Here is a 20,860-nt window from a genome sequence, read left to right on the forward strand (position 1 = left end):
AGGGAAGTCAGCCTGCTTGGTCCCACACACTTCTCACCGCTGGATGCAATGGAGGCTGAACTCAAAAGAAGCCCTGATCGCAAAGGATTTCACATTCCAGGAGAGAAGTCAGCCCCGTAGAGCCAGAGCATACGCAAGCGGTGGTGTCCAACTCAGCCCTGGGCGCTGGGCTTCTACATTCTAAATTCATTAAACTACAGACGCCAGAGCACTTGGATTTCCCTTAATTAATTAAAATATCATAGAATTATCGTTGTCTGATTTAATGTTCATGAGGCCTTGGTAAAGGCTGGGAAGGAGGAAATTCATTAGAGGAGACATTTACTGTCGCTGGATTTCCTTGTTCTTATTCATTTCTCCTGCACCATCCATCCCTGGAGGAGAGGGCAGGGCAGTGTTTTTAAAGATGTTGGAATTAATTTCACCATAAAACCTGAAGGAAAAAAAAAATCCACCTTAACTAAAAACTAGCCTTATTTGCATTTAAAAGGAAAAGCAGATACATTTGGGATCTAACACGGGCTATGGAATTGTCTTCCTCAAGCCCAGATGACAACAGAAGACAGATTCAGGCTGTCCACTGCTTATGGCAACAAGCTCAACCTCCTCTGTTGGCATTTAGGGGTGTGGCCCAAAACCACCACCCGCCCACCACCACAGCTCTGAGCAGCAGCAACTGGCCATTCCTCCCTGTTCACAAACTACACTGCATTTCTCTACCCTGACTCCTTTTTGCATGCCAGTTCCTTAGCCTGGAATCCCCCATGCCCGCTCCTGCCAGTTCAAGTGCCTGCCTCCTCTTCTGGGAAGTCTTCCTTGATCTCCCTCTGCTCCAAGCACAAAGCAGACACCTTATGCCACCAGGGATAGTGACCTTATCCCACCTATGCCTCCACTGGAGTCTGAGTTCAGGACCTGATTCTACCCACTTTCACATGGGAGGAATCCATATGATTTCCAGGGTCTCGTACCCGGCTGGCACATGGAGAATGCTACTCAATGTGTGGGAGGGCACAGAGTGCATGTCTCAGCAAGTGAATTAGGTACTAGAATGCTTATACGGTAGGACACACATGGTCAAAGGTGGTCATGTAAGATTAGGGCTGGTTAAAAATTGCAGGCAGGGTGAACGGTGGGGCTGTGATCATAGCCCAGGCGTGTGAGGGAAGGAGGGTCTGGACTACATGGCTGAAGAGGTCATACAGAAGAAAGGTGTGAGGGATGATAAAGGGAGTATCAGTGGGACCTGCACCCACCCATACAGCATTCCTAGGACAAAGGCACCACAAAGACTGTCCTTAGACACATTTATTTGCAGCGTGCAGAGGTCCTAACATCATGTCATCTACAAAAACAGTAGAAAAACACACGTTTGGTGTCGGGAGGGGAGGAGGGTTGTGATTATATGATAACAGCTGCTGCACACATGCTCTCTGAGCCTCTGAAGAAGTCTCTGGGCACTCACATTTGGAAAACCATTAGGTTGGAACACTCATGTTAATGCACCTTTTTGATTTTGGTGAAAATTTCAGACAGCATGACATTAATTATTTATTTGTCTTTGCACAGAATTAGGATGCTAAAGGCAGCCCCATATAGTCTTGATGCTCAGTACTTCCACCATGGGCTCTGTCCACCCTGCTCTCTGCGTCGAGATCCAGCCCTTCAATTTTCACTAGGCAAATCTGAGGTGAGTCAACTGAGTTTGCAAAATGTGCTTATTAGCAGGTATGGGATGTTCTACTACCTTCTTCAGAGCCATAGCATCCCTATTCCTTCTGATGTCATTTCACTAAGGGTCTGACCAAATCATGTCGCAACCATTCAGGACGTGGGAGAATTAACTGCAGGCACTCAGATATGGAAATAAGTCACAGTGCATGGAGAAGGGAGGGGCGGGAGGTGCTGAGTGAGGAGGGGATGTGAGCAGGTCCCTCTGGCAGCCCCAAACCCCAGCAGACAAGAGCAGCATCCAGTGCCATCCATATCAATTCTGAGCTCTTGTTTTCAAAGAGAGGTTCCGATGTTTTAAAGTTTGTAAACCACTCATCTAGTTTCATTCCCTTTTTATTCAAATGAGGACACCGAGGCTCAGAAAGTGAAGGAGACTTGCTGGGGTCACACAGTAAGCCAGGGATTAATATGCAAATGGCTCTCATGTTTCCAGAATCCCAGGCGAGTCTCCTCTGTCACGTAGTACAGAGGGTGATGCCAACCCAGTATTTTAGACATGAAATGGCTGGAATGGCAGGCTTACGGGCAGAAAGTTCACTTCCAACAAGGACTCTAAAATGTAGTGCACAATGTGAGTAGCATGAGAGTGTGCCCTAGAAGTTGGGATGAGCCTTGATAAGAGTCCCTGAAGTGTGTGCAATTGGCAGCATCTGCCTTTACATAGTTTTGAGATGACCCTGAGAAGCAGCACCATGGAGTAGAAAGGGGACCAAGGAGGGCCAGGTGCCCTGAGCTCTGCTCCTCTTTCAGAGGCCTTCAGACCTTGGCAGGCAGCTTTTCCTATCAGAGCCTGGTTTCTTCATCTGCAAAAGGCAGGGACATTAACACCTGTCTTGCCCCCTCTCAGAGTTGGGATCATGCTTTATGAACTTAAAGAACTGTGCGTAGTAAGAGATCTCAATTCTTATTTTAAAAATTGTAATCACCTAATTATTTTTTTAAAGACAAGATAGCAAATAGTCTTTCTTTTTTCATTAAAAAAGAAAAAGGAGAGCCTTATTCTTGGGTGAGGTCAAAATGTCTGTAAGTAAAATATATTCTACTGCAATCTAGTTCTACAGTCTGGAAATAACACCTGACCCCCTTTTTACAATTTGATCTTCAGAAGCCTGGTCTCCACTGCTTCTAACCACTTGTTTAAAGAATGCTAGGCTAGGCCAGGCACAGTGGCAGATGCCTGTAATCCCAGCACTTTGGGAGGCCAAGACAGGAGGATCATTTGAGTACAGGAGTTTGAGACCAGCCTGGGCAACACAGGGAGACCCTGTCTCTCCAAAATAAAAAAGCTGGGTATAGTGAGGTATGCCTGTAGTCCCAGCTACTCAGGAGGCTGAGGTAGGAGGATCACCTGAGCCCCGCAGATGGAGTAAGCCATGATGACACCACTGCACTCCAGCCTGGGTGATACAGTGAGATTCTGTCTCAAAAGAAAATTTTAAAAAAGAGAATGCTAGGCTAACAAATGGATGCTCTGGTCTCCAAAGACCCAGCCAAGGTGCTCCAGAGTCCGGTAAAGCATCCCATCTATAACTAAATCTCTTTAAAAGAGAAAAGGGTAGGAATAGGAGAGCTATAGCCAGCTGTCCACACCCTGTTATAAAGCAATGGAATTTGTTTCTGAGGAAATATCAGACCAAACTTCCTGTATTTTTCCCAAAGGACCATCTTACTCTAGGATAGCAGGGCTAAAAGGGACACCGGTAATAACCAGTTAAAACGCCATACTCACAGATGAAGAAACCAGGGCCCAGAGAGGGGAAGGGACCTGTCCAGGTCACACAGCAAGTTACAGTCAGGCAGAAAACAGCTGGGACCCTCGTCCCTCCTTCTACAACACATACTAAGTCACAGAGCACCACTAATAGGTCGTTGACAAATGAGGTAAAGAGTCACAGCTGAAATAAGCCCTTTAGAAATTGCAAACATGCCATTCTGAGATCTCCCTGGAAGAGATTAATTAAAAAAAGACTTCTCATGGAGCAATTCATTTCAAAAATATAAAAAAGCCACATGCAAATCTGTTTCTCACTGTTTGCCCTTCTAAAAACTACATCTTCATACAAATCTAATTTGCATCTAATTTTTAAAAACATACAAAAGGGGTCATCCACAAACACAGGTTTTGCAACTCTTCACAAAGCACAAAGATCCATTATTTGATCTTTCCATCATCCCATAAGCAATGTTTCTAAGACCCTACGAAGAAAAGGAGAAAAAGAATTAGAGAAAGTAAACCTGCTCTGTTACAATCAACTATGTGTTACATGGAAGGTGGGGGAAATGATCCTTCACTTCAAATCTGTCACCAGCAAGAACTGGTGTCAGTGGAGAGTGAAGGGCCCTGTGGAGGCCCAAGAAGTACTTGTAACACCAAAAGGTGGATGTTTCAAAGTGGCAGACTCCAGCTTAATAAGAAGAGGACCTTGTCAACCACTGGAAAATCCACAGATGGCTATCAGTGGTAGTGAGCTCTGTGTGCCTGGAGGTATGCAAGCCAGAGCTGACAATACTGCGTGTCGCAGAAGGAACTCAAGACCCAGGAAGCAGTGATGGTCTTAAAATTCTTCGATTTTTGATGGTATCCTTTTGATATATTAACACCCCAGAATCATTTCTGCCTCAAAATATATGTATATTTAAAAATTATATATATTTAAAACTGGAAGCATATCTATAAAAAACAAGTCATGTATTATCAGGAAGACAATTTTAAGACCCAATCTCGTAATTCTTTGTTGAATTCCTATTTCACAGTTTTACATTTTCATAGTTTTCTCCTCATTTCTGGGACCTCTAACTATTTACGTATACATCTATCCTTCAACCCTAATGCCACTTCCTCCGTGATTCTTTCTTCGTTTTCTCCAGTTCTAAGCTGCTTTTCCTACCTTACCATCTCCTCCCATTCCCTTAACATCACATTCCTTGTGTTATAATGATGTCCACTTTTTGTTTTTCTGTGCATCCCCTGCAGACCAGAAGTAAGGCCTTGCACACGGAAGGCTGCAACAGTAGTGGCTAAAGGAATAATATGATTAAAACCGTGGCAAAATCCTCCTGCTTTTGAGAAACCCTATCAGACTTGTTTCCAGTTTTTCCTGTTCTATTAAGCACCTGTTGATTGGCCTTGGTAATGGTGCCTGTTCACCACTGCTCCCCCGTTCATGTAAGAGGATCATGCAATCCCTGCCCTTTGGCCTCTGGTGAGTGAAATGCACATCCTCCCACACCATCCCCACTGAGACCACTCCCCCTCTCCAACCCAAACCTATTGATTGGTCTGTAAGCAGGCGGGACACACATTATATCTAAGCAGAAACTTTAAATGCAGTGGTATGTGCAGCTTGGCCCCGGAACGGACACGTTCCACACTGGAGCTGTTCCTCCAGCAGGGTCCTGAATGAGGGGACACATGGAGCAGGGCCATAGCCAGCTCACAGCTATAACATAGAACATGAGCAAGTGATCAGCATCTATGGCTGTGACTCACCAAGGTTTTGGGATTTTTATGGAGCAAAAACTGGCTTATAAAGTGATTCCTTTCCAGAGTTCCCAGTTCACCTGTAGGCAGGGAACAGATGCAACCCCAGCTGTCAACTGTGTGACTACAAGGACTAGGAGACCCTGGCCAGAGGGATGCAGAGATTGCCCCCACCCTCAAGGAGATGTGCTGCTAAGGGTTGAGGACAGGAAGGCAAGGCCTGAGCCTCCGGGAAGGAAGCTCAGGCATCTCCTTTGTGGGAATATTTTCACATGGATGCTATCACAATGACACTATCTGGCTACCTCTCAGTGCTGTTTCTAAAAGAACACAGAGGAAATATTCCCTTCAGCCTCAGAAACAGGAAAATACATCTGGTCATTTTATCTCATGGACACGCATCATGTTCATGGCTCTTGCCTTTGCTTGCTAGGAAGCTCGGAGGGAGATATGTGCAGAATATACCAGATTCTATTGCTCATCTTAGTACGTTCCTATTCTTCTTTTGCTCTCTCCCTGGTTTCCTCCATTTATGTATTTTTCTTTTTTTTTGATTACAGGTCTTAAAAGCCACCTCAAATATCTCATAATATGGATGTAAAATACTGAAAATGACTTAGAACATGTACATTTCTCCATCACATGCGGTCATCGGGAGCTGGGAAGCGGAAGCTCCTATATTTACTCAGATCTAGAACCATCACCGTGCTGTGGGACTCAGCCTCTCCCACCACGTTGGCTGCGTGGCACTGGTACACTCCCTCATCCTCCTTTCTCAGGGGGTTGATCTAGAAATACAACAGGCAAGTTTATACAGTTATATAAGGTACAGCAAAATGACTTCCTTAGTTAGTTCTTAATGCTAAGGTTTGCACACCTCCTCCTTTTCAGAATAAGGTAAAACGTGCTCTATTTCTCTCCTTGCCTTGGCCGCCGAGGAGCACGGAGCTAAATTTCCTTCCCAGGGACCCTCTTGAAAGGCACTTTCCCTATTGTGGCTCTCATCTGAATGATTCCTTTGCATTCCTGGCCTTTTACTGTGAGCTACCTGGAATTTTTATTAAAGGTACAAGGTATAGATTATTTGGAAAATACCTCAAGTTAAAAGAAGAACAAAAATCTACTGATCAAAGAATGATCCACAAAGTATTCCCTACAGAGAAAGCCTCTACAAAATACCACCAAAGATAACCTCTTTTCCCTGTCTTTTCTCATACGAAAATGAGGGAATGTGCTTGATTTGAAAAAACCACACACCCAACTGCGATCCCCATCTCTCAGCTGGGTAGAGAAGAGTCACCAAGCCTCCCAGAGCTGTGGGTGGAATGAGGAGGTCGTCCTTAGGGAGCACCCCGAAGATGGTCACGGCCAGGTCCATAACCAGCTCACTTCTCTTTTGCTTTCTCTTGTTACAACCAACAGCTTCCATCAATTACAAATCATGCTGTGGACCATGCAGCGGGGTATGCACACCAGCTTGTTTTAAACTCATGCCAGTCGTGGGGAAAGGGTGAGTATTATGATCTTCTTTTTACAGGAGGCTCATGGGTAAGTCACAGACTGTCAGGGCCACAAAGCCCCTCTGAGGTCATTCAGTTTGAAGCCCTCTTTTAACAACAGTGGAAATGGAGGCTCAGAAAGGTACAGTGACTGACCCAACATGGACCCCTAGCTCCTCATTCCATCACTCTTTCAAACATGTGGCATTCTTCATCTTAGCAAAAATGCTGTGAGTGGCAGGAAAGAGCTCTGGAGGAGGACTCGAACATGCCCTCTTCCTCCTTTACCAGCAGGTGACGTGAACCAAGTGTACTAGTTTCCTTGGGCTGCTGTAAGAAATTGCCACAGCTTAGTGCCTTAAAACGAACACATTTATTATCTGCAGTTCTGCAGGTCAGAAGCCCAAGAGGGGCTAAAATCAGTGGGCTACAGTCAAGGTGCCGGCAGGGCTGCATTCTTTCTGAAGGCTCTCAGAAGACTTGTTTTCTTCCCTTCTCCAGCTCCTAGTGGATGCTGGCACTCCTTGGCTGAGGCCCCTTCTAACGTCTTCAAAGCCAGCAATGGTGGGTCAAGTCCTCATAACAAATCACTTCAGTCTGCCTCTGACTCTTCTGCTTCCCTCTTCCACACTTAAAGACCCACCTTTAAATTGGCCTGCCCAGATAATCCAGACTAATTTCCTTATCTTTTTTGTTTGTTTGTTTTTTGTGTGTGTTTTTTTGTTTTTTTGAGATAGAGTCTTCCTCTGTTGCCCAGGCTGGAGTGCAGTGGCACGATCTCAGCTCACTGCAACCTCCGCCTCCCGGGTTCAAGTGATTCTTCTGCCTCACCCTCCCAAGTAGCTGGGATTACAAGTGCCCACCACCATGGCCAGCTGATTTTTGTATTTTTAGTAGAGATGGGTTTCACTATGTTGGCCATGCTGGTCTTGAACTCCTAACCTCAGTTGATCTGCCCACCTCGGCTTCCCAAAGTGCTGGGATTACAGGGGTGAGCCACCGTGCCCAGCCTAGTCTCCTTATCTTAAAGTCAGCTGTTTGGCAACCGTGACCTCCCTCCCACCGACTTGCCAAGTAACATTGTAGGGTTCTGGGGGTGAGGACATGGACATCCCTGTGGGGCCATCACTCTGCCCCCAGCAGCAGATCACGTATGTTCCCAGCAGATCTGCAACCTGCCCTGCTTGCCTCACAGTTACTGGAGGGGCCAGTGAGAAATGGGTAAGAATAGCTTTGAAATGTGCAACGTGTTGTTGAAATATAAAGGATGGCTTATAAGGGTCAATCAATAATATCCAATAATCCTAAACACTCACCAAAATCCAGGCTGTGGCCTCATGGTCGGAAGGGCCTCCTCGCACCTGGACTGCTACATTGACATGGTCCCCAGGCAGCTCCTCCAGTGCTTGGGTGCCCTCAGGGGACTGCGTGACCTACAGGGGAGGTCAGGAGGGGGCTTAGAAAAAGCATTTCTGGATAAAAACTACCCCACAGGCTTCCTCATCCTCCTCCTTCCTCCTCCTCCCATTGACTCAAAGACTGAAACCCTAGCACTGCTCATTCCTATGCAAATGACATCAGCCATTTTTTAAGCCTACTTGTACATATAGACAGCACGCTCTGCTGGACAGCAAAGACACGAACGTCACCACTATCCCACAGAAGGATTCAGAATTTCAACACCCGTCTGAGGGCTGTTGACATTAGGGGCACAACATATACTGTGATGCTTGCCAGTCTGAAAAACTGATCTTTAGGAAGATTTGGTTTTAGAATAGAACTGAGTATTCTGCTACCAGCCAGGTCTGTCTAAAACACAGCCCTGAAGTGAAGTAGGACTCACACACACAACACACACACACACAAACACACACACACAGCCACTGTAGCTGATGCAGACAGGGTAACAGCAGAGCTTTCTGGGTCCCTAAGTGGCCAAGGGTGTCAATGGCACAGGAAGGGTTGCAATGTCCCCTTCTAAGGGAAGAGCTTTGGGGTAGAAGTTTCAAGGCAGCGGAGTGGTACAGAAGGTATCTTCATCCTCTGGCCCACCTATAAAGGCAAACATATAAACACACTTAAAAGAAAAACACATTTACCACTCATGTCTTTCCGTTTCTCCCTGTCTCTTTCACACACACACACACACACACACACGCGTGTGCGTGCACGCGCAACACAAGAGTTCTTGGAGAGAAATACCTTTCTCCATGTGATGACTGGAGTAGGCACAGCCCTCACTTCACAGGACAGGCCCACCTGCGCCCCGGTGACGTTGTGAACACTCCGGGGAGGAACAATGACCACAGGAGCTGGGAGGAGGAGACAGGGGACATAACCTTTACCCTGCTGGGTTTCAAGCAACCCGCCTCTAAACTCCCCAGCCCGCTGAGAGCCTGCTGAAATGTCCTGACAGGAGGGGAGCTAGGCAGGAGTCATGCTAGGGCAGGGTGACCTCCCAAAGTCCCCCAACGCCATCTGTGGCAGAGCTAGGGCCTCAATGCCCCCTCCCAGGGCCCCTTTCAGGCTCCAGCTGCCATCTGCTGTAGCTCAATCGAGACACAGCAGCCGACTCCGAGAGGGGCTGGTGTCACACCACCAATGGCAGAATCTTCTAACAGATGGGCTTTTCTCCTTCCACATGGAGGGCGTTGGGAAGAAGAATGCCAGGCAGAACAGCTGCATACACCCTGGAGCTCAACCCCCTGCGGTCCATTCAAGATGCCCATTTGCATGCACAGAGCAAAGCCTCCCCAAGCCTCCCCACTCCCTCCACCTCCTCATCCCCAGAAGTCGACCCCCAGCCTGGGCAAATCAGGCAAATGTGGTTCTAGACTGCCAGAACGTGACGGAGAGGAGAGGGGGGGTGTGGGCTCTCTGGACAGGACCTGGTGTTAGACGTTTCAAGCTCCTACTCCACATTCTCCCTTCCTCCCTGTGCCTGGCATCTACTCTGCTCATGCTGGGCTGGAAGAATCAAGGCCAGGCATTTCTGTCTGCTCTCACCTGCACTGGACAGCAAGCTCAGCCAGCCCAGCATCCAGTGCCACAGTGTCTTGGGCAAGGTGCAGCGTGGAGGCCTGGCCAGGGAATGCTCGTACCCAGCTGTCATCTGTAAGGTAGGGATCACACCCCTGCTTCCTAGGGCAGTCGAGCTGATCTAACCACGGAATGAGGGTGGAAGTGTTGGCTCAAGTTAGCATGATATGCAAGTGAGGGCCAGGAGCAAATAGATGACTGGATGAAGAAACACATGACAAATCAAGGAGCAAACACGTTCATTTCCAGGCCACCAAACTGCAAAGTCTAGAACTCCCAGGGCTTTGCCTGGTGACTCAAGGACAGCCCTGTTGTTCTCCACAAGCCTGCACTTGGGTAAGGCCACAATATAAAAAGAAAGCAAAGGGAGGAGGCAGAAGGCAGGAGGAAGGAGGTGAGGGACAGGGTCGAATCACACCCAAACACACAGGAGCATCAAGGTACAAAAAGGAGACAAGTTTGGCCCCTCCAGACAGACTGGGAAGTAGACCCTGTCAAGCTGGTGCCAAAAATTCTCTGGGAAATCGCCTTAGAACCACAGTCTCAAACTAGAGAAGCTCCTTAGCATCCCAATTCCCCATGACTCTGTGCCTGACCATGTATGACATGCTCACCCAGCCCCCATTTGCAGGCCTCCAGGAATGGGGAACTCACCACCTATGGAGCCAGGCCATTCTGTCTTTGGAGGGCTCCACTGGTAAAAAAGCACATCCTCACCTAGAGTTAAAGCCTGTAACTCCCACCTCCTGATCCTAGGGTTTCCCTCTGGAGCCCCATAGCCCCTAGGTGCCCCAGTACCCCTCCATTGAGTTGAATACAGGCTGCCCTCCCCATCCCAGGCTGCCTTCCTCCCCCTGTATCTGATCCGTCCACTCCTTCAGGTATGCCCATCTGAGGGCCCTCTGAAGGGTGGTGCCCAACCCACATGCCTGACTGTCACCAAAGCCCCTGGAACTGAGATTCTAGATGTCTAACACTGCCTGACAGCCACAGAGAGCCACAGCACTGAGCTCTCTAGCAGGAGCCCTATCTGTGATGACAAAGACAGTCTAATTTATTCACCTTGTCCCGCCAGCGCCTCCTCAACCACACAGGCACTGGGATGCTGCCTCCAGCAGAGCCCTAACTGGTGTTCTAGTGGCTCGCTGTGGTGACAATCAGAAGGACCTGGATACCAACGGGATACTCAATCAGTGTGGTTTACTTTTGTTCATGTAAAGTCAAATTTTAACTGATTTCATCAATCCCTTCAGGCCTAAATGAATAAGCCAGTAAATCACAGTTCATCTCTCTCTCCTCATGTTTCCATCTCTCTATCTTTCAACAACTACAATTAAGAAAGACTGTCTTAGAAATACTATTTCTGTAATTGATTTTGTGGCAGAAAATACCAATTTTTTTTTTTTTACAAAAGAGGCCCTGCTTTTAAAGGGACGTCAAAGCATATTAAAGGGACATTTAAATTTTTATTTAATTATTAAAAAATTTACAAAAAGCACAATTCATTCTTTCTGGTGTGCAGTTCTAGGTTTTGACAAATGGATACAGTCATGTAATCACTACTACAGCCAAGATACAGAACAGTTCTGTGACCTCAAAAAATTTCATGATGCTCCTGTTATAGTAATTTTTTTTTTTTGGGTCAGGGCCTCATCCTGTCACTCAGGCAGGAATGAAGTGGCACAATCATAGTTCACTGTAGTCTCAAACTCCAGGGCTCGAGCAGTCCTCCTGCCTCAGCCTCTTGAGTAGCTGGGACTACAGGTGTGCACTACCATGCCTAGCTAATTAAAAAAAAATTTTTTTTTTGTAGAGATGGGTCTTGCTATGTTGCCCAGGCTGGTCTTAAACTCCTGGCCTCTAGCAATCCTCCTATCTTGGCTTTCCAAAGCACTGGGAATACAGGCATGCGTCACTATTCTCAGCCCTGCTTTTAATTTTAACATATCTGTTTTTAAATTTAAAATATTTGTATCCATAGTAGCTCTTTATGATCAATAACTATCACAGTACCAGTAATAACAGTAATTATGCCATCGGCTAGCACAGCGCTTACTGTCTTCTGCCTATAGGCATTCACCTGTTTCTCTCTCCAGCAATCTCACCAACTGCCAGATGGTGGTGCTGCCCTGGGTTACCCAGCATTAAAGGGTGCAGTGAGGAGGCTATGAGCCCAGCGCTCTGGCTCCAGAACCGAAGCTCTTCTGAACCACTGTGCTAACACCATCCTGCCTTTTCCCTAGAAGACCCTTCCAGGTACACTACCCTTTAATCGTCGCGCCAGCCCTGTAAGGTAGCTGCTTGCATCCCCATTTTACAGATGAGAAAACCAAGACTCAGAAAGGTGAAGTGCGTGGAGGAACAGGGACTCAAACCCAGGCACCATGATTCCATTCACTTCCACACTGGGTTCTAAAGTGGAACATTTGTTATCTGTATGGTCTCTGTTCCAGAATAAGAGATGAGTTGCTTAGGGATTGTGTTGGGGGATCCCCAAGACAACTCTCCAGGTCAGTGATTTCCCAGGAAGACTAGGAGGACTCACGGGACTCAGCATATAGTGGCAGTCAGGCTGTGATTTATTACAGTGAAAGGATTTTCCCATCTGGCAAAATCAGCCAAGGGAAAAAGTCAGGGTGGGGGAAGAAGGCATAAGCTTCCAAGAGCCCTCCCCGTGGAGTGACAACGATGTGAAATGCTATCCACCAGAGATGCTCAAGAGAGACTTGGTACCCAGGGTTTTTATTGGGAGCTGGCCACAGATGCACTCTCTACCTAACTGAATACCAACATTCCACACTCTGAGAAGGAAAGCAGGTGTTCAGCATAAACCACATTGTTTGTACAGTTCAGGCACAGTGAGCCACTCTCATCAATTCCGAGAATAGTGGAATCCCTTGAAATCTAAGTCCCCAGATACCAGCCAAGGGCCAACTTTGCCAGCAGGTCTTTCTGAGGATACGGTCACAGGCCTGCCACGTTAGCTGTTTTCTACACAACAATGAAACATCCCAAACATCACCCTCAGGGAACAGCTCTTGTGAAGATACCCCATAGCATAAGCAATGTATCCTTGATACCAGCAGGACACTTCTAGTCCCTACTATCTCCAAGGGCTCATTCCAGCATGGCACTGGAGCGTTCAGTGTCATGACTGCCACCTCAGGCAGGAAGAACAGCATGTTGGGCAGGGGTGGAAGAGTCCAGGTTCAAATCCTTTCTCTGCCAGGTCCCAGCCTTTGCCTCAGTTTCTTCTTCTTTAAAAGGGGCCCAGGGGCTGGGTGCAGTGGCTAATGCCTCTAATTCCAGCACTTTGGGAGGCTGAGGTGGGGGGATCACCTGAGGTTGGGAGTTTGGGACCAGACTGGACAACATGGAGAAACCCCGTCTCTACTAAAAAAAATACAAAATTAGCCAGACATAGTGATGCATGCCTGTAATCCCAGCTACTTGGGAGGCTAAGGCAGGAGAATTGCTTGAACATGGGAGGCGGCGGTTGCAGTGAACCAGTGATTGCGCTCCAGCCTGGGAAATAAGAACAAAAAAACTGTCTCAAAAAAAAAAAGGGGGGGGGCCAGGAATCTATTCCCTCCCCAGCCCACTCCCCAAAGGCTGCTATGAGGCACACTTGCAAAACCCCTTACAAACTGTAAAAGACCTCTGCAGGGTGACTGGAGGACTCAGCAGGGTGTGCTGTCCCTAGGCAGTCTCCTCTAAGGCGCCTTGCCTGCATGAGAGCCTCTGGCCTCAGGTGAGAGGCACCAGGGGCCATGACTACAGCCCTCACTCTGGGAAGCCAAGCACATACTGTTACTGTTATCAGAGCTGCAGCACTGAGGGAGGCACCAGGGCTTTCCTTTCTGCCTTTGACAAGAGTGATGTGGCTTGCGGGAGGGAGGGTGGCTTCTGGCTAGCCCAGCCTGCAAATGTGGAAGCTTCATCCCCCTATAGCTCTTCCTTGCTGATACTCGTTTCCTTCTGCTTGTGTCAGCAACAGCCCTAGAATTGCAGGGATGGCACAAATCCACCCACCCAAGGGCTAACCTTCAGGTAAGACACAGATAGCCACCCAGATGCACACGGTCACAGGAGGCAATACTGTGGGGTGAGCAAAACAGTACCAGAGGGAGACTCAAATGCCCAGGGGCCTGGCTGCCAACCACTTGAGCTTGGGCAAGTTGCTAATCATTTCCTCTATCTGCAAATGACGATAACCACCACAGCCTCACATCCTCGAGGTGAAGGGAGAAAATGGATGTGACTGCGTTATTAACTGTGTGGATCTGTACAAATGAGAGGCATCAATATTGTTATTATAGTGTGTGGTGATCTGTCCCCCTACCTCGTCAGTTATATTGGTCGTTGATGGCTGGAATGAAAAAATCTTCCCAAATGCCTCTGAGATTTCTTTAAAGTTAATGGTGCTAGGGAAAGAAACCGTATCAAAAGTCACCCCCCAGGACCCCATCTGCTTGTATGAAAAAGCACACAACCAAAGAGTTTAATAATCAATGCATTGAACAGCCCTGATAATTTATGCTAATAGTCACGTTATGATGTGGAATGAGAAACAGCTTAATCCCGCTCCCTGCAGCCTCTGCCTCAGATCTCCTCCCACAGCAGGAAAGGCTTTTGAGCACAAGCCCCTTCTTTGTCCCTCTCACAAAGTGGCATTCGCTGCTTCTCCTGGTTACCTGGTAACATGCACTAGCACAGACCTAGGTTTCTAAGTGGAGCTGGAATTTCAACCAAGGTGAATTTTCTGATTCAAGATCTCAGGAGCTCACTGAAGCTGCCAGTGCTCAATGCCCTGGTGGGTATTGGCTGGGACCCTGTTCCTACCTAATTTATCGTTCAAAACATGACATTAACTTGCTGTCTGTAGGACCCTAACCCGCTCCCAATGTTAACAAATAGGGTGCACACACTGAACACTCCAGCCTTTTAAAGTAATGAGAGCAATCATCATCACAATACTAAGGCCACACCACTTTACCAGTGAGAAGCTGAACCAATAATTCAGAATGTATTGAAGATCCACATATGAATAATTCTTACTGTTTCTTACTGTTGGAAATTGCTTTTTTGCCACCATCTTTTTTTTTTCTTTTTTTTTTTGAGACAGGGTCTCGCTCTGTCTCCCAGGTGGAGTACGGTGGCGTGATCATAGCTCACTGTAGCCTCGAACTCCTGGGCTCAAGGAAACTTCCTGCCTCAGCCTCCCAAGTAGCTAGGACTATAGGCACATGTCATCATACCCAGCTAATTTTTAGAATTTTTTGTAGAGATAGGATCTTGCTGTGTTGCCCAGGCTGTCCTTGAACTCCTGGCTTCAAGCAATCCTTCAACCTCAGCCTCCCAAAGTGCAGAATGAAGCTTCCCCCTTTGGCCTGGCACCCAAGGCTTGCAATGGCCTACCTCCACCTTTCCCAAACATACTACTAGGCCTCGGCCCTATCGGCCGACTTGCACATCCACCAAAGGGCTCCCACCTCTGAGCCTCAGTTCATGCTGTGCCTCCTCCTTACCAGCCTTGGGATTCTCTCCCCATACTTCAAGGCTCCTCTCAGGAGCTATAGCCTGGTGCTAAATAGAGGGACAGGCAACAAACCTTGGGAAAAATAGGGAGGTGGATCCTGATTGAGAAACCCTCAAGATTCAAGGCTGGCTGGTGCACAGCACCTTCCTGATCAGGTTGCTAGCAGGCTAGCCTTGAGGCGTCCATCTGAAAACAGCCAGACAAGCCTACACTGGAGCCCTGTCATAGCTGGGACCAGCCAGGTGGCTCCAGGGAATTTCTTTTCATGTGCATCAGCTTTCACTTCTATTAAATGAGAAGGAGACCTCCCCAGGGCAGTTGTAAAAATCATGTAAAAAGATGGGTGCAGCCCAGGTATGGCATCTCATGTCTAATTTAAGCACTTTGGGAGGCTGAGGTGGGAGGAGTGCTTGAGGCCAGGAGTTCGAGGCAATAGTGAGCTGTGATCACGCCACTGTACTCCACCTGGGAGACAGAGTGAGGCCTGTCAAAAAAAAAAAAAAAAAAAAAAATGGATGCAAAAGCAATTTCCAACAGTAAGAATTATTCATATGCGAGTCTTCTGTACATGTGTGCAGATCAAAGGATCACCCTCATTACAAGGCAGTTCAGGGCATTTTGGGGCATAGAAGGAAAGGGCAGAATTTAAGCCTGAAAACTGCTTCCCCAGGCTCCTCAGAGGCATGTGTAAGGACCCTTCCGACACTGTTGAGCAACATAATACTTCCCGAGGCCTCATTCCATTAAATCTAGGTGCTTGGAAACCGAAGAGTCAGGAGGGGTGATTTTCTCACTAATATCGAAGCAGAACAGCCTCACTCTGACTCACAGTCTGTTTTCCTTCAACCAGCATCCCCAGGGGCATTGTTAAAAAACGCTCCGGCTGTGTCTTATGAATAAAAGATGGCTCTAGGGCAGCACAGAATGAGCCGCTGCCTGGGTTAGGAAACGTCCCCTGTCCACACCTTCATGCTTTATCCCAGACACAAGGGCAGGGACCACGCCAGCACTTCAGGACAGAAAGTGACAGGCCAACAGTGCCTGGTTCTGTGGTGGATGACACAAACGCTGGTGCAGAAGGAGGGCTCAACCCCAGGGAGGCCTGATGCCTGTCACTAATGAGATCATGAAAAGCCATCCTGAGTTGCTTCCGTGTGGCCCCACAAACATCTTTCTTCTCTGGGTCTGTGCCTGGGGTGGGCCTCAGAGCCCATAGAGTGGAGGGGCTGTCACATTTACTTGTCATTTGGTAATTTTCAGTGAATTAGGGGTGTGGAGTTGCCATCTGCCATCTGGCCTCACTCTGGTAACCATGGTAACCACCATCTGCCTGACTTAATACTATCAAGTCCTGTGCCGAAAGAGTACTGGACAGGGTGTTGGATCTGGGAGCTGGTCACCCTTTACTGGTCACCCTGGACAAGGGCTCTGACCTTGCTGGGTCTCCATCTCTTTCTCTGAGTAACAGCAGATTTGGTCTGAATGTCTTTAAGGTGCCTTTCTCTTAGGAAGAGAATGCTACTCTGGGGGCAAATAAGCTGAGACTGTCAGCACCATTTAGAGTCTGGGGACCTGGTCAGCATTTCTTATGTCTCCTGCATGTGGAGTTAAAGTGTTACCTGTCTGGAGACAAAGAGAATTGCCTGTGAATTAACTGCTGAGGAAAGCAGTTTATAAAAAAGAGTGATAGGAACTAGCAAAAGGAAAGAGACAGGTCTGTTTAAGTGCCACAGGGCGGAAACAAACTGTTCCAAGTGAAAGGGACCTCAACAATGACTCCACTGTGGCTGATACGGTCAGAGAGGGGAATGGACCCATCCAGGGCCACTCAGTGAGCCAGCAGCAGCACAGAGGCACCCCCAGCCAGCTCTGTCCTCCACGGGGAGTTTCAGCTAGGAACAGTCAATGGTGATTTTTCTGTGCCCAACCAACCACTCATGGGTTTTACGTTTCCCAGGACAGGAGGCTTCCTACCCCATCTCCAACAACCTATTGCATCTCCTGGACTCAGGTACACCTACCTGAACTACTTCAGGGGAAAGACTACTAGATATTTCATAAGGCTTAGAAAGGTCTTACCCCACCATAAACTTCTTTCTTCAAGCTAAGTCATTACACCGACTTAGGCAGTGAAGTCTGGACTTGGTCGCTGGGCTCAGGCCAGAATTATTTCCTAGAAGCCTGAACCCCAGGCCAAAAGCCAGGCTCTTTGGGACTCACTCGCCACCTCACTCACCCTAAACTCAGCACTGTCCGCTCCGTGCAGAGTACATATGAGCTGTTCTCCAAAATGTAATGGAAGAAGCTTAGGAAGCTGGTAAAGCAGGGTGCTTCACTGGACATCCCCGTGCTAATGTTTTGGTTTCTTTTTGTTTGGTTTTCAAAAGGTACATAAAGAGGGTTGGCAACTATGGCACTCAGAGATGATTTTACTGTAATGTTAATGAAGCTTAAGTTTCTAAGTCCCTAGCATTTCATAATAAGTTTCTAAGTCCCTGGCAGTTTTGTTCCTTTACTTAAGGCAGGACTCTCCAAATTATGTGTGTTTTAGGACAACGAGACCTGGATCTGCCCGGAAAGTACCACAATCTTTTCAGATCTTAGGTCTCCAAAGGTCTCGCTTTTCCTGGATGGAGCTCCCTCAGCATACCCAGGTCAGCCCCATCCCACACCTGAGGCCCTAGTGCTCTGGTGCTATGGCCTGGTGACAGGTCCTGAGCCCCCACTCTGGAACTCATCCTCCTTCCCCATCCTCAACTTCCCTTTCTCCCCATTCAAACAACCCAAAGGGCGCTGGATACCTGGGAACTCAGATCCCCCTCCTTAACTCCCAGTCTCCTACGGGGCAAACATACCATGCCTACAAATAACTGACTACATCACCAAGTACTTATGTACCAAAAGGGGCAGCAGGCTCACCAAAACTTCGACTACTACGGTGAGGGGCGTCTCCAAGGATTCTGGCCCCAGTCTGAGCACAAGGAGAGATAAGAAATACTGCTCCCGAAGGGGAAACTGAGTCCCAGGCAGCGCCATCCGCCACTGGGCATACGGGGTCCTTCGTTCCACATCCCAGAAGGTTAGTGTCTCCTCTTCTGTACCCACCTGAGACCTGACCCCGACTCACCGAACTCGCAAGGGCCATCGCGCGCCTTGTGCAGGTGACCGAAGTGCGTGCGGGGAGCGTGCCGGGCGCGCAAGCGCAGCGCGCAGACGCTGGGGTACGAGCGGCCGTCGGAGCCGCAGACGGCGCCGCGCTGCGCGCACACGCACAGCCCGGTGCCCTCGGGCGCCGCCCCCTCGGCCCGGCTCGCGCACACCAGGCCGGGGCCACAGCGCGCGCCGGCGCGGCCTCCGCAGCTCGCGCCCTCCGCTCCCAGGCAGCGCACGCAGCAGCCGCACTCGTCGCGCGCCGAGATCCCGGGCGCCGGGCAGCGCGCGGGCGCCGGGCAGCGCTCGGGCCGGCACGGACCACACTCGGGACGCCGGCCGCCAGCGTCGCGGAGCCCGAGGCTCGAGGTCAGCGGCGGCAGCAGCAGAAACAACAGCGGCAAGAGCAGCGACAAGCGCGGCATGGCTTGCTCTGGGACAGCGGCGGCGCCTCTGCTTTGCGCTCTGCTCGGCGCCCGCCGCGCAGCCACCGCTCCCTCCCCGCGGCCGCTGATTGGCCGGGCCTGCACCGCGGGGCGCCCGCAGACCGCTACCCCGGCCCGGGACCAGCGCGGTGCCTGAGGCCCGGGGCTCCGAGCTGGAGGGACGCCCCGAGAGCAGCTCTCTGACCTCCGTCCGATTGGACTCTTGGGGAAACCGAGACCCAGTGGGGGCGGAAACTTGCTCGAGGTCGCTGTGGTCGAGTCAGGATTGGATAACCGTACGGTCTCCGGATCCAAGGCTGGCTGCAGATAGTAAGCCGGTAAATCCTCACAGAAGGATGCGTTATTTAATTTAATTTTATTTTGCATTCAGTAGTTTTCAAAGTTTTACTTTATAAAGAGAATATATGATTTAAAGTGTCAGATTTTACGTATACATCTAAGGACAAAAAGAGGGTTTCCCTACCACCTTGTATCCCAATCCTCCAGCTAGGCTTCCAGAGGCCACTCTTACTATCGGGTTTTTGTGTATTTTTTCAGAAATGTTCTCTATACCTATAAAAGCACATGTGCCTATAAAAGCCCCTTACTTTAAAACACACATACTGTTTGTCTCTCACACACAGTAGTGTGGCATACACTTTAGTCTGCACTTGGTTTTTCCACTTAGAATATTTCAGTTTCCCCATCTCTTGTCATCTCTGAAACTAAGGGTTTCTCCTACAGTTAATGGGAGTGTAGCTCATTGGCTCTGTGACTGTTTCTTAATGCTGCGTAAAGTCATGGTGCATCGCCATTCACAGTGACTTTGTTGTGATGAGATACGGTGATATATTCTGGTGTTCATATAGAGTGGCCTTTGCACAGTGTTTAGTTGCAGTTATTTAACCAGTTGTTTTCCATCCTTTTGTTGATATGAATAATGCTCTGATGAAGTCTTGGTGCACAAGGGTCAGTATATCTGTGGCTTAGTGGGGAATGCCTGTTGGAAAGACGCAGGTTCTTACAGTCAGTTATTCATGCCGCGCCGCTGCGCCTTCTCTGGGCCAGGCTCTGTGCACCCATCCTGCCCAAGTCCTGGCAGGGAACCCAGAGGAGAAACCTAAGAGTCGTGGCTGCTGGGATTTGATGTGTTACCAGGTAAAGGCATGGGATGGAGGGAAGGACTCGCTGACCAGGTTTTTTGGGAGACTTTTCCTGCCTTCACTGGCCACCCTTCATTTGCCTTGTGCTCTATTGTTTTTTCTTTGCCGAACTCCTAGAGATGGAGAAAGCCTCTTGCCGCCTGGGAAGACCAGCTACAGCATTTTGGTGCGGAGTCCATTTTGCTTTTCAAGCCCAGTTCCTTCCCAGTTTGCAGGCTTCTGGGAGATGTTCTTATCCCCAGAAAGGAGCCTCTTCTGAGGCCACTTTATGTGGTGGTCAGAGGAGGTCGTCTGCCTGGTCCATGCCATGCCTTACCTTACAATCAGCCACACAGAGCAGGGGTGGTCAGGCACCCTGCAGGGGTGGTGGGAAGGAATAAATATAACAGCGTTGGTAATGCACTCAGCGCAGCTCTCAGTACTTACTAACAATGATGACTTTCAACCTGGAGACTGCTGTCTTTACCGGGAGTGGTCTTTTAAAGTGCTTTCACCCCTTGACCCCTCTGTGCGCTTTTAAGAGTGTCTCCTAAAAAGATGATCACTGTGTGTGAAGATTTTGTCCTAGAGTTGGTCACTACAGCAAAAAATTGTAAACCACCTAAATGCCCACTGAGAGCATTCATAAATAAATTATGATACGTCTAACAATAGAGGATTATGTAGGCATTAAAAATGAGAAAGAAGATATGGGTTAATAGAAATGAAAACGTTTATAATATAGTGTTTAGTAAAGTAGCAATTATGAAATGCACATCTAGTGTAATAGGATATTTGTAAATATGTGAATATGTAAACATGCAAAAATTTAACATTGTCTAATGATGTGA

General features: G+C 48.4%; 1 protein-coding gene across 2 annotated transcripts; it reads right to left on the bottom strand.

Moving 5' to 3' along the window:
- Positions 1-1,293: 1,293 nt before the first annotated feature.
- On the bottom strand, positions 1,294-18,934 carry IGFBPL1 (insulin like growth factor binding protein like 1). 2 transcript variants are annotated; one of them, XM_037743731.1, is made up of 5 exons: positions 18,420-18,934; positions 8,917-9,026; positions 8,031-8,147; positions 5,901-6,003; positions 1,294-3,930 (listed from the first exon to the last, which is right to left on the bottom strand). In XM_037743731.1, exons 1-5 carry the CDS (start codon positions 18,865-18,867, stop codon positions 3,923-3,925), a joined length of 786 nt encoding a protein of 261 aa, XP_037599659.1. In that variant the 5' UTR covers positions 18,868-18,934; the 3' UTR covers positions 1,294-3,922. The 2 variants fall into 2 exon arrangements, with proteins under 2 accessions (XP_037599659.1, XP_017398712.2); XM_017543223.2 differs by having other exon boundaries at positions 5,845-6,003; positions 18,420-18,931.
- Positions 18,935-20,860: the final 1,926 nt, after the last annotated feature.

The sequence above is a fragment of the Cebus imitator genome, unplaced genomic scaffold (genome assembly GCF_001604975.1).
Source record: "Cebus imitator isolate Cc_AM_T3 unplaced genomic scaffold, Cebus_imitator-1.0 Scaffold149, whole genome shotgun sequence".
Lineage (NCBI taxonomy): Eukaryota > Metazoa > Chordata > Mammalia > Primates > Cebidae > Cebus > Cebus imitator.